The sequence below is a fragment of the Erythranthe guttata genome, chromosome 10, assembly GCF_056151865.1.
Source record: "Erythranthe guttata isolate IM_541 chromosome 10, IM_541, whole genome shotgun sequence".
Classification (NCBI taxonomy): domain Eukaryota; kingdom Viridiplantae; phylum Streptophyta; class Magnoliopsida; order Lamiales; family Phrymaceae; genus Erythranthe; species Erythranthe guttata.
In genome coordinates, this window is record NC_142542.1 from 2,897,269 (window position 1) to 2,916,002 (window position 18,734).

The following is an 18,734-nucleotide window of genomic DNA, read 5'->3' on the forward strand; positions in this document are numbered from 1 at the left end:
CATCAAAACCCTAGATTTGAGAAGTGACGGCGGCGGATTTGTGTTTTAAAATTAATAGACTATCCCATGTATCTAATTCGACTATGGGTTTAGTTAATTGACTATTGGAAAAATAATAATATATATGGAAACTGAATAATATGTTTGTTTGAAATACTAATCAATTAGGGTAATTTTCCTTATTATATGAAAACGATTATGGTAAATAATAATATATATGAAAAAATAATAATATATATGGAAACTGAATAATATGTTTGTTTGAAATACTAATCAATTAGGGTAATTTTCCTTATATCGTGTAATAGACTATCTTATTGATCTAATTCGACTATGGATCTCGTTAATCGACTATGGATCCCGTATTATTCAACCACATAGTATATTAATAATTTCAATATAGTACATTAATCTGCTATGATAGTATATTACGGTTATAGTAGTGATATGAAATTGTGTTACAAACAATATACCACTGAAATGACAAGAACATTGAGAACAACACCAACGTAAAGTATTCCAACATAACCAATAAAATAGAACATTAATAATCTCATAATTTCAATCTAGGGTTTTGATAAAATACATAAACACATCATAACACAATCAAACCAATATGTCGAGTTAAAAAACTCTAGTACATTAATAATCTCATAATAGTATAATAAAATGATAATGGTAGTATCATGCGATATTCATAATAGTATACTACTGTATTACAACGGTTTAACACTTAACCGAAGTTACCGAGCCATTACATCGTAAACACCTCTTTATAGCAACCAACCCACCAAACCTCAACAAAATCCGTACGAAATTCGCCATCGAAAAAACCTAAAATCATGAAACAAAATAAAAAATGCAGAATACTAAAAAATGATTAAATAGACTGCAAATACATTTGAATGACAATACATTAATATCATCAAAAATAAACTTAAAATGCAAAATCCATACGCTAAATTAAAAAAGACTACGAACTATATTTTAATGTACTACCCAACACACTTAAATCGGCTGTTATAAACAAATAAACCAACTATCGATCGGGATAAAAAACATGAACTCGACCACAGCGGACAATTATTCCGATTATTGCATAAACCAACTACGAAGCTCATATAAAACAACTCTGGTCCGATCTGCGTGAACCATCCTCTTCTAACTCTGTCAATCCTTTTTCCAAACAAACATCATCATCTTCTAACGGACAACGATGAACGCTCAAATCCGAACCTATTTCCACGCCGTTGAAAAAACGATGGAAACGATGAAAAACGATGAAACGCTGGATAAATTCTTCAAAACCGGTTCAAATCCGAACCCGATTGAAAATGATGAAAACGATGGAAAACGATGAAAAACGATGAAAACGATGAAATCCGAACCTATCTTCAAATCCGATGGAAAACGATGAAACGCTGGATAAATTCTTCAAAACCGGTTGTACAAGATTTGATAGAAACCGCCAATATACTCACGTAATTTTATTCCGTGATTTTAGGCAACATATCAGCAATCTCATATCACGTAGTTAAGAAAGTAAATACCGTTCAAAAATAAAACAAAATAAAAAAGGGGTATTAAAGGGAAATTACATAATATATTTTGCCAAGTTGGCAAATTTGGGTGTATCTCAAAAAGGGAAAAATTAATTGGATCTACCTCATTAGAAAATATGAACAAGGGGGTTATCCCTAATAAACCCTTTAATTTATATTAAATTTATTGGTCAAGGGACCTATAGCTATAATCAACTAACAAAATGGATCCCCAGCCATATAAGTTTCAAATAAGGGGGTTCCAGCTAATTATCCCATAGTAATAAGACCCGATAATCTACGAGCTTGAATCATATCAATAAGACAATAACAGTTATATGGACATGAAACAAGGAGAAACAGTCGGCATCAAATTTTAATTAGCCAAATTTGAATACATGAGAGAAAAATGTATATATATATAGCATATATTTATGTTTGATTAGTCCATTCAACAAAATTAGATTTGAAGGAAAACTTTTGATGGTCCTACAAATATTTTTAGGGGTTATTTCAATTGAAAAGGAATTGGGGTTGGAATATGGAATATCCACTCAGATGCATGCCACCTCTTTAATATGGTGATGCTTTTTGGTGATTTGAATTCTTATTGGATTAAATAAATAAATAAATTGGGTGAACTTAATAAATATATAAGTGTAATATAGTGGTATTTTTTTCGATGGAGGGTCACCTTTGAGATTAATTTGAATCATTGTCTAAATGATACTTTGAGAATGAATTTATTCGTCTGTGTAAGTCTGATTTTTTATGCACTGGAAACATTTTCTTTATGGGCAATAGTTAGAGTTTCTTGATCTGCACCATGTCCCAGACATCTTAAAGCTCAAATATGTCATTGACTTTAATTTGAGACATAAACTAATAACCGATTTACTTTGGTTATTAATTAGTAATTTATCTCAAAATTTTGGTGTCTATAATAATTACAACAATGTTGTGGTTGAGTAGTGCCGCTCTTAAAAAAATTAGGGCTAAATACAGTTTACACCCCTGAAGTATGTAACACTTATTCTTAAAGTATCATTTGTAACACTTACCTCCTTAACGTCAAATATTTTATGTTTTAAATTTTAAAAAATAATAAACATAAAAATCTAATAATTGTTGGATCATAAAATATTGAAAAGTAACTAAATTAAAATTATTTGTCAAAAATAAAATAAAAAGTAATATATATTGTATAATAATGAATGGAAATATATTTTAAGTAACTAATGAACCAAAATAAATTTAAATACTTAAGAATTAAGATTACTATTAATCATGTATTGATTACTTTAAATTTATCGATATAAATATATTCGATTAATTGGTCCAATAACAATCAGATTTTGTTTATTAAATATCTACCCACACAAGATAACATTTTTAAATTTTAAAATATTGCATTTTTCAACATATATTTTTAGTTATATAATTTAATTATTCTTTTAATTAATTTTTTTTAAGATATTAGAATTTAAAATACAAATTAAATTGTGTTTGAGGGATAAGTGTTACAAATGAAACTTTAGGGAGTAAAATGGGACATACTTTAGGGTGTAAACTATATTTAACCCAAAAAATTGCTACCAAATATTGATTTATTTTGGGTAAATAAACAAAAATAAAATAGAAATGCTACCAAATAGTGTGAGCGCGTGTACTTCAAACGTGTGAACGTATGTCAGCTGGCAATGGCATGATGAAAATCTAACATATTTTGGAATGGAAAAACACGTGTTTTGATTTGTGGTCCCGAGATAAGTATCTTCTTGCATCCCACGAAAGCCAATTATTGCCAAACTACCCCTCAAAATGCTTGTATTTAGATTTCTCACTGTATAGAGTTATTTTTCCATTAAATAACTTATAGCTCTACTAGTTTTAATTATGTAATTTTATTATTTATTTTTTACTCTACATTTTCTTCTTCTTTTTTTCCCCTTTTTTCTATATTATGTTTAAATTCTCAAATAATATTTTATTATGCTACTAATTTCACATAAGAGTAGAAATGGAACAAACTATTTTGATTGGAAACATGTAAAACATGAAAAAATGTATTGCATTTGATGCATTATTTGAACTGGAACAAAAAAAATTCTTTGAACCGACAAATAATCTGGAACAGAGGTATAAAAATTTCGTTGTCAAAATTTCAAATGATTAAATCCCTTAATAAATGGTGAAGTTATTATTTCAAAGTTAAATTTACAACTAAAATTTACAGTTAATGGCATTTTGCCCCCAAATTTTAATGCATTTTGCATGTTACATCCTAGACTAAAATAAATTATACATTGCCCCATACTTTATTATTTGGAGCACCGAATTAAGAATTTCCAGCCGACGGGGGACAATTTGGCAATATAAGTGCCAAACTCCTCATACTGGCTTATTAAATAGTATAAGAACAATATATTTGGGTTTATTGGACCCACATGCCCAATGAGCATCAAAGACATAGCCTCTTTTAGAAGTTCGCCGAAAGAATGCTCGTCATTACCAAGCTTAGTAAACAATGCCAATAGGATATGCGAGCAACAAGCTCGCCAGCTGGTTCGAGCACATAAGACACGATAGAGAGGGTATGTAGTGAAGTGAAGGGGAGTTGTTGGAGGAAGAAAATTTAAATATATTCTTCCTAAATAAATAATGAAAATATGTAAACTAGGATCGGTAATTGATCAGTAATCAATATTAAAAAAAATGTCTAATTAGAAATTTTCTATATATAAACAATTGTATCAAACCCTAAAACAATTACAACGATTTAACATCAATAATACGCACTTTTACACTCTCTTTCAAGTTCTCTCATTTTATTTGCATTTTTTCGTCCGTCTAGTTCATCTTCTCCGACGAAAGATCGACGTTAGGTGAATTTTTCGGCGGTCAAGAAAATTGAATTTTGGAAGGAGGTCTTGAGCGTACGAAAATTCACGTGAAATGCAAGTGTGAGACCATTTGACAAAATCGTCAATCAATTTGTAGGTACCATTTGACTCAACCACTAGTTACATATATATATATACACATATATATATGACTCAACCACAAGTCACAACCTCATTTATATTGATAGTGGCCCATTCGTATGCTGAAAGTAGAACTAAAAAAAGCAGTTAATTATTATGAAAATCACTTTCAGGTTTTGAATCTTTGTGGTTTTGGCCATTGGGTACTTGAAAGGGTCGTCGGTCTAATAATCTATAGAAAGTCAAAGCAAATGTTCTCAACTCTCTCAACTTTCAAACGCCAATAAACTAATTATGTTTTTGTCTTTATTCTTTTTTCATTTACTAAAAGTCTAAAATAAAATAATTAAATTAAAATTCACAAAAATCAACATCATATAAGGAGAATAATAGAGAACCCCTCTTACAATAGTGCAAAATTAAAGGTAAGGAATGAGGATAGTGACATAGTGTGGTTATGTAGAACGTACATCTAGTGAAATACACTATGTAGTTTCACACAATTGATCTACAATTCTACATATAATAACGTACACAATCATGTGTGTATATATATGCTTAGTAGATAGTTATTTATATAGATCTACAGTTTAAAACACAAAGTGTATTTCAGCAGATGTAGGACCCCATAAACCGAACTGTGGTTATAGTTTGTATGTGAAGCATATTTTGTTTTTCTTTCTTCACTCACCACTCTTTGATTATTATTTTTTTTTATATTCCAACAATAACACGATAGATTTTTTATAATGCCAAAGAGATTAAAACAAGAAGAAAAAGGGTTTTTTCTTTTCTTTCTTCGAGATGATTCATACCCGAAACACCTATGTGTAAATCGGAAGTGTACTATATCGTACTTTATGGAATAAGAGGTTCTGAATATCGTCATCATAGACTAATTAATCTTAATTCAACAAGTACTGTAATATAATATCCTGAGTTCATCTAAGCGATATATCGAGTAATGATAACACTTGAATTATTGTTGAACTGAAATAGAATGAATAGATCAATCCGAGCTAAGAGCACAAAAAACACAAGATTTTAACAAGAATTTTATAAATTCTAGATTCGGTTTTCACTTCTGTTAAATTGTTAAAATAACATCAATTATCAATTTTCGATTTGTTAACCAAAAAAAACACTTAATTGTCTTGACCCTCTCTCGAGATTAGAAGAACTTATTCACATATTTCAACATCTCTATCTAAAATCTAGAATTAAGAGTGCATTATATACAAGTTCTTCGTTATATAATGGGTTGCCTATAATTAGAAGTTCCTCTCGAAATCAAGAATTAAAACTATGTTTTCGCTGGTTCAGACCATGAAATCCTCTATCGAATTCATTCTTTGTCAACAAATCTCATGTTTTGTTTGCCCGTATAATCAAACGCATAAAGAACAAGAAAATATAAACAAATTAAATCACATAAACAATTAAGGACAAATTACGGCGACCCCTAGTTATGGTCAAATTACGAAACCCACTCATGTTTGGGTAATTACAGTCACCCATCAATTATGTATTATCTTACGAAAAAAACCCCTCCAAAGGTAAATTTAGGGATGTTAAATCGGTAAAACCGAACCGAAATTTTGGTCGCGCCAACATTTCATACCGTTTGCCGAACTAAATATACGATTTGCTTCGGTAAATAATCGAATTACATATAAATTTTATGTAAAAATATTTAAAAGGAGGGATGACTGTAATTACCCAAACACATGGATTTTTTCGTAATTTGGCCATACCTCATGGGTGTGACCGTAATTGCCCAAAACAATTAATTGATGTTCAAATAACTGCTCCAAACATAGGTTCAACAAGAATATATCTCATCAAGAAAGACACATTAGTTTATAATGAAACAAACAAAAAATTCATACAATTCATAACACCAATACTGAAAACCCAAGTCTTCAATCCTTTGGTGACAATCTACGCCTTGGTATCTTCTTTAGTGTTCTTCTGTGCCTTCTCAATAGGTAACGAGTTCTTCTCAATTCTCCCACATATTTTTTGACAATTTTAATACGTAAAATCGAACATCTTACTAATTAGACGATTAATTGGTCAATTGGGAGTTAATATCTAATCCGAATTTATCCGACAATATACAATCAAACACAACCTAAATAATATTATAAATTTTGAACACCCTCGACTAAAAATTAGATTCAACACTGGGTAAGGGGTCCTACATGAGCCGACGACACATACACACACGATTATGTATTGAAGTGAAAATTCCATATTTAAATTGCTTAACAAATGATGGAATTATAATCTATGTTTTGTCTAGATAATCGTAGTGTTAATTTCTCGAATGTGTTGTGGGATGAACGAATAATTAATGCACAAAATTAGATGCCTCAATGGTCTAAAGTGAGCTCAAAGAACTTGGTGGAAGGTGAAAAATCACTAATTCCACATTAGAAAAAGAACATAAATGAAAACACTTAAAGTGAATAGGTAGAGTATAATTCGTAACCAAATGTGAGCTTAAGCGTAAAGCCACATGTCCCCGACCACCGTCGCTTCCTGTCTGGCCTCTGACCATTGGGGTTTGAGAATATTTGGTTTGGAATTGGGTTGTTCCGGACCCAGTTTAATTATGTTTTGTCGGCTTAATTATTTAAATTCGAAAATTTAATCATTGTAGCTAATCCGAGCGCAACACATAGCTATTGCTGCGATTTTTCTGTTTCTAAAACCTTGTCGAAACTTTGTCCAAATCTTCTCCTACTTTTTTCATTTCTAAATACACACCACATTTAACAGACATGTTATCATTTGTCAAATGAAAGCCATAAATCTACCTTGCCAAGAGTCTACATAACAACATGATGTGAATCTTTGTACTAACAACATAATAAATTGGGTGGGGACAATAACCTTTTTCAAATGAAGGTTGGTGAAGGTGATTATGAAGGTAATTAACATTAATAATGTAGAAAGTTGAAACCATTATTTGCAATGCTTTAAATAGCTCCTTATAATCATGTTACTAAACATTAAAAAAAATAAAATAAAATAAAAAAGGAAAAAAAGAGAAATGGTTGTTTTCAATATTTAAGGAAGTTATTCTTAAACAGCGGATTTACATTGTAAAATAACAAAAAATAGCTAGAAATGGATTAGTGCAATTCCTATTAGGTGTGATGTAACTAGTACAGGACATCTTACTTTTGAAACAGTTGTTTAGATATTGCACCTGATCAAATACACCCGATTTTATTCTCAAAACGGTTATGAAACGTGCACGGGTTCAAAATATTACAAGCTCTCTCGCACATGAGGAGTATATTGGAGATATAAAATCAGATAATTTGATCGACTAATAGCTTAATGATATGCTCAAAGATTTGGAATTGAGTTTATAGCAGTTGTTCTAGTTGGGCATGATTATAAGCTTGAATCCGTACTTTGATATGGCCATGATAAAGAATTTAAAGAAAAAAAAGAAGAATGAATTTGATGGGGCTTAAATTAGCCACATACAATAATATAGGTTGTATAGCCTTTTGTTATGTTCAATAGATTGTTAGATCTTATCATTAGTTTGAATATTCATACCTTGAGTGCTTATGAGATCACAGAGTAATGTGGATGAGAAAGATTATTAAATAACATATGAATATAATATGCCTAAGATAATATATGTGGGTAGTCCAATTTATTGAATTCCCTTTGTTATTCAAGAACTGTCCCTTGTTTCTCTATACTATCCTAGTATATATACTACTACAATATGGGCCTTTTTGGGCTTGTTTACATTTCCAAGATAGAAAAGCCGTCATCCTGTCTATTCGGCCACGTGGCGAGTTCTTATTGGTTCTTTTCACTGTTCCTCAATCAGTTCAAGCCTGCCACCCATCCTTTACGTCCCAGAATTGTCCCCTGCTCCACTTTCGAGATGCCGACGTAATGCCGACGTAATGCTTACTTCGTCAGGCGTGGGATTACCTCGGAAGCCTATCTCGTAGGGTTTATGCCTCGTTAATTATCCTATGCGGTCTATTATGATAGTTGTGGTATTGGGCTTCCTTGAACTTGACATGGGCCCAAGTCGGGTCTGATCATCTGGGCTTCACTTAATTGGACTTGGGCTTTTCCTCAAGGCCGAAATCAGTCCGGATCATCTACTCCCCCACTATACGTAGTTTGACGAGGTATCCAAAACTAGGTATAGTATTAATGGTTTAGAAAAAATCTCTTGCATCTCCTCTCTACTCCCCCTAGTTCGCCACTACTAAAAGAATTTAGTGGCGACGAACTATACCATCGATGATACTTCGGCACCAGTCTTTTCGTCTGCCGTCTGCTTTTGTCGAAAACCCTTGCAATCATGACCCTTTCCTTGGAATTCACGTAAGCACGTAAACTAATGGCAGAAGAATTAAATGTGGTGAGTCCACGTGTCTGCACCTGTATGGCGACCGTTGATATGCCCGAGGTTCTGGGGTATGTGAAACGTTTGAGGAATCGTGGTCGTTCTTTAATTTGAAATGAACGGCCAGATTCCATTCGTTGGAGTAGAAAGAGAAATTCACTCTATATATACATTCTAAATAGGCCTTTTTCAATTTTTCGCAACCTATTCTTCCTCATATTGCTTCATCTCTGCTGCTACCCATTTCCGATTTGTTCAAACTTTTTCCGTTTGCTTCACCTTTTCCGATGGCACACGCACGTCCATTCCCGGATTATCCCTTAGCTTCACCGGAGGCCATTCTTGCAGGTGAATTTCTCATTCCTTTTTGTTTTCAACAAATTTAACCCTTGTAGGATGTCTAGCGATTCGTCCCCCCTATGTAGTTCTCTAGAATTGCTATTAGGTGATTCAGATTCCTCGCATCTCCTTTTAGATAGACACGGCCACGGGCCGGTTCGGGCCGGTTCCGGGCCGGTTCAAACCGGTTCACGGTTCACATTTTCCGGAACCGGAACCGGCCCGTAGTATGGGCGGTTCAGCGGGCCGGGTCGTCCCGCCGGTTCGGGCCGGTTCCGGGCCTATCCGGGCCGGTTCCGGGTCGGCCCGGAAATTTTGAATTTTTTTTTTTTTGAAATATTTTATGAATAAGTAAATTAAAAGAAGTACAGTTAAACGTCTATAAATTAATACAGTTGGGACCATCAAAATTTCATTAATTTAGCGAAATATTAACTTATCAATAAATTAATAATTATTAATTTATACATTAATTAATAACTTATTAATTTATGAAATTACTTTTGTTATTATTTTCAATAAATACATTTTTTTTTAATTTTTTACGTGTATATTATTCATTGTACCATTCGTTCAATGCACTATAGAGCCCGTTTCACGAATGGAAGCTCTTAAAACAGTAATGGTATAGAACGATTTATGTTGAGTTATGAGAAAACTATACCGAAAGTTCTGACCATGTTAAGAAAAGTGAGGAATGAGATTGATCGTAATGTGAACTTCTACAAGAAACAAGCGAGAATTAATTATATATTCTATTAAGGCTTCATAGATCTATAAAATATGCATTATACCATGTAATTTAAGAATTATTTTTATGCATTATTAATTTATATATTATATGGGGCTTCTTAAAATTTTCAAATGTGTATTATCTTATAAATTTAGCGAATTATTAATTTAGCACGTTGTCCCCGAGTCGGGACCGGTAAAACTTATTATTTAAGCGAGGTTATTAATTTATCGGGTATTAATTTATCGAGGTTCCACTGTACTTTTAAATAAAAAAAGGAAAAGGAAATAAATGAAAAGACTTGAACTTAATTTTAAATTCAAAATTTTAAAGATTTCGAATTTAAAATGATTTTTTGAAATATTTTATGAATAAGTAAATTAAAAGAAGTACTTTTAAATAGAAAAAAGGAAAAGGAAATAAAATTGGGGGGAAAACAAATTGGGTTGGGGTGTGAGGGTATTTATAGGAAAAATTGGGGGGGAAAAAAATTCAAAAAAAAGTAAATAACGGCCGGTTCACCCGGGTCGGTTCACTAGCCGTTATTTGCTTTTTTTTTTTTAATTTTTTTGATTTTTTTTTTTTAAATCCAGGTGAACCGTCGGGCCGGCCCAGCGGTTCACGGTTCACCATTTCTCAGAACCGGGCTCGTCCCGGGTAGGACGGGCCGGTTCACGGGTCCGGGCCGGTTCACTCGGTCAACGGGACGGTTTGGGCCGTCAACGGGCCGGTTCCGGGCCCAAAACCGGCCCGTGGCCGTGTCTACTTTTAGATGCCATGTTTGATGGTGTAGACGAGATAGGGGACGCCGCTTTGATAGATCCTAATAGATTAGTACAAAATCCCATACCCCTTTCGAGCTCCAAACATCCTTACACCGTAGTGGACAGTAGTTGGGTCTTGGAGTCAGTGGAGTTCGGGCCTGGATATCGGTATGTACACCCCGAGCCGACCCAACTTCCGGGCTATTTTGATGACGAGATTTTGACTTGGTATGAGGACCAAGCCAAAGCGGACCTTTTCTTTCCTCTTAACCCCTTTTTAGTAGACGTCGCCAACCGTTTCGGGGTACCTTTATGTCGGTTTTCCCCTAATTCATTTAGTATAATGAATTGTTTTTTTTATGATACGCACCCTCCTACATATCCAAAATATTTGCGGCGGGCTATTGGACTATTTTTTCTATGCTCGTCGTTCTGGGTCGATGTATTATCTTTCCAATTGGCGAGATAAGACTATTTTTACCAATATTCCGAACAAAATAAATTATTGGCATCGAAGATTCTTCTTCGTTCGAAGCTATGAACCGTGGCCCTTTAATACCAAAGCCGGTAGTATTCAAACCCCACCTCCTCATACCGACGATATGCTTGCCGATGTTGCGTATATAGAGTCTTTTTTTCATAAACAATATTTAGATGTAGAAAATGCCATACGGACACCAGGGCTGCTTGCTGCCTTTGGTTTACTCCGTACGCGGGGCCTGCTATGACTCCCGCCGAACGCGGTAAAAATCTCGATGTGACGTGAACTACCCCTTTCGGTAATAAGTATATTGTTTTAACAGTTTGCCCCTTTTTTCTTATTTTTTAGAAGCAGCGATGTTTGCCCATCTTCGTGCTACCCCGATTCCGAAAAAAGCTGCTGCCGCCGCCGAAGCCTCGACCGCGCCGCCTACGACCAATGAAGCCAACGCGGCGCCCAGCTCGACGGCCGACGTGACTAACACCACCAAGTTCTCACGTCGCAAACGGGGTGCCGAGGATGCTCTTATTCCCCTGCCGAAGAAAACGTCGGCCTCAAATCCGTCGATTGCCTTGGCTCGTCGCTCCCCCAAAACGATCGCGGTACCGGCCTCGTTGCTCATCTCGAAGCCTGGCTCTGACGAGATGGTGGACTTTATTCGCAGTTTTCGGTCTTCCAATAATCAAAAGGTGCTGGAGAAATTGGGAGAAGACGAGCTACAAAGGCAGGGTTGTGCCGCCCTTAGCCACCTCGTTGGTCTTTTTGCCAACAGGGGCCTTCCCTCTGCCCATTCCCAACAGGAGCTATCTCGCCTGCGAGATGAGCTTGAGAAAACGAAGGCCGCCGCGGTGGAGCAAGAGAGGGCTCTCCGAGATCAGATCGTGATCTCGGAGCAGCGGGCCCAAGAGCAGGCGACTGCTCTTGAACAAGAGAGGGCTGCCTTTAAGGCAGAAAAGGCCGAGCATGCTCGCGAGAAAGCGACCCTTGAGGAGGAAAAATCTCGGGCTTGGCAAGAAGTTGATTTACTTTATCTTTATACCTTATGTTCCTCGGTTGCCTTACTGATACTAACCATAAATATTAACTTATGATGTCGGTTGATGAGGTTGATACCGACCTTGTTTCATTTAAGTGCTATTATTCCAATCACCCATTTTTCTTGAACATTTTACCTCTCTAAAAAGCTGAGTTGCTTTGGATGCGAGGTTAATATTGACCTCACTTGATTCAGTAATTCTGACAACTCATTATATCGGCTGCGAGGTCAATCCTGACCGTCTTATTCCAGTGTAATCATTCTGATTACACTTATTATATCGGATGCGAGGTCAATACTGACCTCGTCTTATTCCAGTTTAATCATTCCGATTACACTCATATCGGATGCAAGGTCAATACTGACCTCGTCTTACTCCAGTGTAATCATTCCGATCACACTCATATCGGATGTGAGGTCAATACTGACCTCGTCTTATTCCAGTGTAATCATATATCGCGTCTTGTGATACTTTGTCGATCTTGGATAAAGCACATTTTACAACAAAATGCCCAAATGCACATATTTCATTAACAAAAGAGCTGAGGTATATCACCCCCAAACCAACATAACGGCAATTAACAAAAGAGATGAGGTATATCACCCCCAGACCAAAATAAAGGCACTTATACCTTTAACAAAAATAAAACCAGTTACAACCGCCCTTCAAGAATGGAACTTCTTCAAATGACACACGTTCCATGGCCGAGGTAACTTTTTACCGTTCTTGTCTTCAATCCAATATGCACCCCCATTTAGTCGATGCATTATCTTGTATGGTCCTTCCCAATTTTCCTCGAGTTTACCTCGCATCTTCAGAGCATCAGCTCGTCGCAATACCATGTCGCCTACCTCGAACCTACGTCATCGGACTCTCTTATCATATGTCGCCTTTATCGTCGTTTTATCTCTCTCCATGCGCCTTGCTGCTACCTCTCTCTTTTCCATGATCATATCCAAACTTTCCCGGATTAAGGGCCCATTCTGCTCCGGGTTGAAGGATTGGGTCATTCGACTAGGTATCCGTACCTCGATAGGCAACACTGCCTCCATTCCGTACACGAGTGAGAACGGAGATTCCCCCGTAGCTGACTTAAAAGTAGTTCGGTATGCCCATAATACCGATGCAAGCTCTTCCGTCCAGGCCCCCTTGGCCTCTTCCAATCTCTTCTTTATGCCTGATACTATTATCCGATTAGTTACCTCCACTTGTCCATTAGCTTGTGGGTGTGCTACCGAACAAAAACGCTGTTGGACCCCCATCTCGGCACACCACGCTTGTACCTTAGAGCCGTTAAATTGCGTTCCATTGTCCAAGATGAGTATACGAGAAATTCCATACCGACAACATATAGTTTCCCATAGAAATTTCAAAACACTAGCCTCGGTGATCGAGGTGACCGACTCAACCTCGGCCCATTTAGAAAAATAATCAACTGCCACGATTAGAAACTTACGTCGGCCCGAAGCCACCGGGAAAGGACCGACGATATCAATTCCCCATTCCCCATTGGGAAAAAGGATAGGGCGATGTCATGATACCCAGCTCCTCGGCCGGCACGTGGATCAGCGAAGCATGCCTTTGGCATTTGGTGATTCATACATAAATTAGGCTTAAGGTGTTATACGCTCACAAGGTAACAAGGATGATCACAAGTTATATATTTTATTTCTAAATGTTTTAATTCAGAAAAAAAAAATATTTCATTGTTTTAGAGTCCTTTCATAGTTATAGTTGCTTAGTAATTAGTTTCTTCTTCTTCTTCTACTTTTTATTTTTTTTGTTTTTTGATAATTTAGTAATTAGTTCCTTCATTACAGTTAACATTATGAACTATATTCGATTTGGGACTTATAAATAGGTCGCCAATAAATAAGACATTTAAAATATACAAATTTTATGAATGAATTGAGTTTGAGAAATTAATTCTCATACACGAATTTATGAATCATTCTTTCTTCTACAACAAATTTATGAAATCAGGATAATTTCGTAACAAGTTCTACGAAATTCATACCACTGCTACATTTAAATAAGATGTTATTTAACAAGGCAAGAAACAATAGATCATTTTTTTTATCCAAGAGTACAATAATATCATCGATTATACATATGATCAAACTAAAAATAGATCCCACAAATCTACACTACTAAACTCACTCCTTATTAAACTCAAAAAAATAAAAAAAAAAATAGAAAAAAAATTACATCTCTCCTTGAAACAAATTAACTCAGCAGCAAGAAATTGCAAATTCCGGCGAACAGAAGAAACTCAGAAAGCAGCATCTTCGGTGGTGGCAAGCGACGGCGACATCGAATCGCGGGAATCGTCGTAATCCTCACCCAACGGAGACTGCTCCACCCTTATCTCCTCAATCATCTTCACCACCTCTCCCATCTCCGGCCTCTTCTCCGGCATCTCCACCACACACGCCATCGCCACCTGCAGCGTCGCCACCAGCTCCTCCTCTATGTTCTTGTACCTCAGCAACTCCTCGTCGAACACCTCCGCCGTCCACTCATCCCTCACCACCGACCTCACCCATCTAGGCAGATCCACCGCCGCCGCCGCCGCCGCCTCCGGCGCCCTCCCCGTCAGCACCTCGAGCAACAAAACCCCAAAGCTGTACACGTCAGCCTTCTGCGACAGCGTCTTCGTCTCAGCCTGCTCCGGAGCTCTGTACCCTCCCAACCTAGCTATGGCGTGAGTCGGGCTCAGAAGCAACGAAAGCCCGAAATCCGAAACGCAAGCAACCCCATTTTTATCCAGCAGAATATTCGACGATTTCACGTTTCCGTGCGGGATTCTTGAAATCGAATATTCCTGATGGATCCTCTCCAGCCCACGCGCCGCCCCAAGAATCAACCCTATTCTCGTCGTCCAATCCAACGGTATTCTCCCTCCTCCTCTGTTCCCTATTTCAATCAAACAAATTTAGTAATTTACAGTTAAAAAAAAAGAGAAAAAAAAGGTAAATTACAACACCACCCTTGAGTTATGGTCAAATTACGAAAAAACGTCTCATGTTTCGATAATTACATCTACCCTCCTCAACTATGAATCTTCTTACACCTCCACCCTTATGGTGTCAGATTCAACATAATCATCTAGATTCCGGGAAATCTTCTCTAGTTTGTACTCGTTTTGTGCAAAAATACAGATTCTGATGCACCACAATCCGATATTTACAAGCCAAAAAACACATCTTGCTTCAAAATGTGGAGCTCAAATGGGATAAACCGGGTACAAAATGGAGAACATTCCATATAATCTTCAAGATTCCACTGAATTTGATACCGCAGGTGTGGACGTGTAAGAAGATTCACAGTTGAGGAGGATAGATGTAATTATCCAAACATGAGGGGTTTTTTCATAATTTGACCATACCTCAGGGTGGTATTACCTAAAAAAATATAAAAATTTATTAAAAGATGGAATTTTGAATTAGGTTTACCATGAAGAAGGGAATGCAGGCTGCCATTAGACATGTAATCATAAACAAGCAACTTCTCTTCTCTGGCATAGTAATAAGCTCTGAATCTCACTACATTTTGATGCCTTAGCTTCCCAATTACATCCATGTACTGCTCAAACTCTTTTCTTGCACAAGGGTTTGCGTCTTTCAGCCGTTTCACCGCCACCGTATATCCGTCGTCGAGTACGGCTCTGTACACGGTCCCCAAGCTACCCTTTCCGAGCATCTCCGCCGATGCCCGGAGCAAATCCTCCAGCTCGAACTGCTTCTTCCGGTCGAAGAACACGAGCTTGCTCTTGTCGGTTGCATTAGTGCCGTCGCTATCTCCGCCTCCGCCGCCGTTGTTGTTGGCGTAGACTTTCTTCTCGCCGGAGTAGCTGCTGCTCCTCCTCCTCTTGCTGGAGTCGCTGTCGGAGATCGAATTCGATCCCGATCGCCTCCCGCAGTAGTATGCCACGGCGAACGATGCGATCACCAATAGTAGGACCGAGTTCGCTACGACTATAGCTACTATTGCGCCGTTGCTCAATCTTTTGTGGTGCTCGTTTGACGAGAATTGAGTTGTGGTTATTGATGATGAAGAAGAAGGGAGGGAGCTTGGATTGGATGGTACGATTTGTCCTTGCGTGTACGAACACTTTGGGAAAGGGCGGGTCCCGCAGAGGCCCTCGTTGCCGGAGAAGCTACTATATCCGTATCGGGATATTAGATTCTCCGGTAGGGTTCCGTATAGTTCGTTGTTGGATAAGTTCAATTCTTTGAGGCGTGGGAAAGAATCGAGGAAAATCGTCGGTATGGTTCCGGAGAGATCGTTGTTTTGGAGGTGGAGAGTGAGGAGGCGGGAGAGGTTGGAGAGGGTGGCGGGGATGGGGCCGCGGAGGTTGTTGTTCGAGAGGTCGAGGCGGAGGAGGCGGTGGAGGGTGGAGAGTTCCGGTGGGATTTCCCCGGAGAAGTCGTTTCCGGAGAGGTACACGTGTTTGAGGTTTGGGGATTGGGTTAGTGGGGAGAGGGTGCCGTTGAGGCGGTTGCTGCGGAGGTCGAGGAGGTGGAGGTGGTCGAGCGAGGAGAGGGCGGCGATGGGGCCGCGGAGGTTGAGGGAAGGGAGGGTGATTGCGGTGACGCGGTTGTTGGTGCAGTTTATGCCGTGCCAGTTGGCGGAGCATGCGTTGGAGGTGGTCCAGTTCGAGAGGAGTGTGCCGTGGAGGTCGGTTTGGGAGCGGAAGAGAGAGAGGACGGCGGTTTCATTGGCGGCGGTGGTGGTGAGTGAAGTAGAGAGGATGAGAGAGAGGAGGAATTGGAGGTGCATTTTTTTTTAGCATGGGAGAAGGTTAGTGCATGTGATGATCAAGTGGTGAGTTTTTATTTGAAAAAAGAAAAATAAAAACACTAAAGTTAAGTAAATAAATTTATTGGTTCATGAAGAGGTTATATGAATTGTGAACATAATAAAATACAAATGTTGAGTAGAAAACTAAAATTACCCCCCAAAAAAGAAAAAAAAAAGAAAAGAAAAGAAAAAGGGATAAATCTTGAATGCTTACACGTTCAAGTGTGTGTGAGAGTGAGAGAGAGAGAGAGAGAAAGCTCCTCCATCTCTGGTCATGATTGTAGAGAGAGAGAGAGATTGACAAAAAGGGGATTAGTGGTTGAAAATGTGAAATATAATAAATAATTTGAATAATGGTTAGAGAATTAATAGATAAATAAAAAAAGGAGGGAAATGATTAAAGGATGCAAGAGTGAATATGATGAGCATTGGTTGTGTGAATGATTGCTGTTCTCCACTCCCTCCTAAAAGGAATTCAATTTAATTCAATTTAATTTTTGAATAAAGTGTGTTCACAAAACAAAACGAAAAGTAAAAGATGGAATGTGCAGAGCTTTTCTTTTTATTTTTTATTTTTATTTTTCTGTATTTACTGAGGCTGATTTGTGAACCTTCATATAAAGGGGGGCACATCCTTCAACATTATTTGTCCTGCTTTCTTTTTCGCATTCTTCTGCTATAAATGTTTGAATTTTGAAAATATTTTTAAGGTAAATATTAAATAGCACTTAAGTCCATGTGGTTTGAGTTTTGTGCACATGAGCCCCTTGTACTTTTAATATAAGTACATAACTCCCCTATGATATTCCATTCAGTGAGAAATCATGCTCATTATAATTTTTTTTTTTTTTTTTTGAAAATACATGGGGGGTATGCACTATATTGAAAGTACAAATATGTCATGTCCATAAAGCTCAAACCACAGGGAGATAAGTGCTATTTACCCATATTTTTATATTAAACTGAACACAAGCTCGAGTCGAACATAAAAATAGCTCTAGTAGCTTAATCCTTTTTTTTGCCCGCATACCGTTGCTTCGTTCGCGATATATACTATTGTTAGAGAAAAGAATAAAGGGCTCAATCTTCTTTGCATGTGTTTCAATTGACTATTTTTTTAGTAAAACACTCGTTGATGATTGATTGAGAGTGTTTCTTGTTGACTGTGTATGTATTAGTGAGTCAACTCATTGGTGAGTGAGGGCAGATTTAGAATTTTCTACGCTTGGGTGAATGTTGTGCCTGTTAGTGAGTATATGCCAACTGGTTACGGAATGGTAAATTGGTGCAAGCTTAATCCTTTTAAATTTAATTTAAATCATTTTTCCTCAACCATATATTTTTGTTTCTTGTTTTACTTTTTCTCTCTCTTTCGCTTTAAGTAATAAAGAAGCAAAGTTGTGTTCCCAAATCACATAAAGTTGAATTTCGCTGTAAAAACCAGATTCTTTAACATGACCACAATTTTTATTTTCTCTCTCGTCAACTTCATCTATCAACATCAAATCCTCCAATTCATGTTCCTACTATTACTGTAGCATTAATCTTACACCCACTCCAATAAAATAATAATAATTATTAAATCACATGATTTTAGTATTTTACTATTGGCTTTCAGTATATTACTTGTCAGATGAAAACTTAGTGAAGGGAATC

The 18,734-nt window shown here is 37.0% G+C and overlaps 2 protein-coding genes across 2 annotated transcripts; both read right to left on the bottom strand.

Annotated features, from left to right (window-relative positions):
- Positions 1–13,138: 13,138 nt before the first annotated feature.
- On the bottom strand, positions 13,139–13,537 carry LOC148767278 (uncharacterized). The gene has a single exon (XM_088823914.1). It carries the CDS (start codon positions 13,535–13,537, stop codon positions 13,139–13,141), a length of 399 nt encoding a protein of 132 aa, XP_088680040.1.
- Positions 13,538–14,318: 781 nt separating this feature from the next.
- LOC105952832 (Leucine-rich repeat protein kinase family protein) lies at positions 14,319–17,516 on the bottom strand. Its single transcript, XM_012976408.2, has 2 exons — positions 15,731–17,516; positions 14,319–15,191 (listed from the first exon to the last, which is right to left on the bottom strand). The coding sequence occupies exons 1-2, from the start codon at positions 17,055–17,057 to the stop codon at positions 14,548–14,550; spliced, it is 1,971 nt and encodes a 656-aa protein (XP_012831862.2). The 5' UTR covers positions 17,058–17,516; the 3' UTR covers positions 14,319–14,547.
- Positions 17,517–18,734: the final 1,218 nt, after the last annotated feature.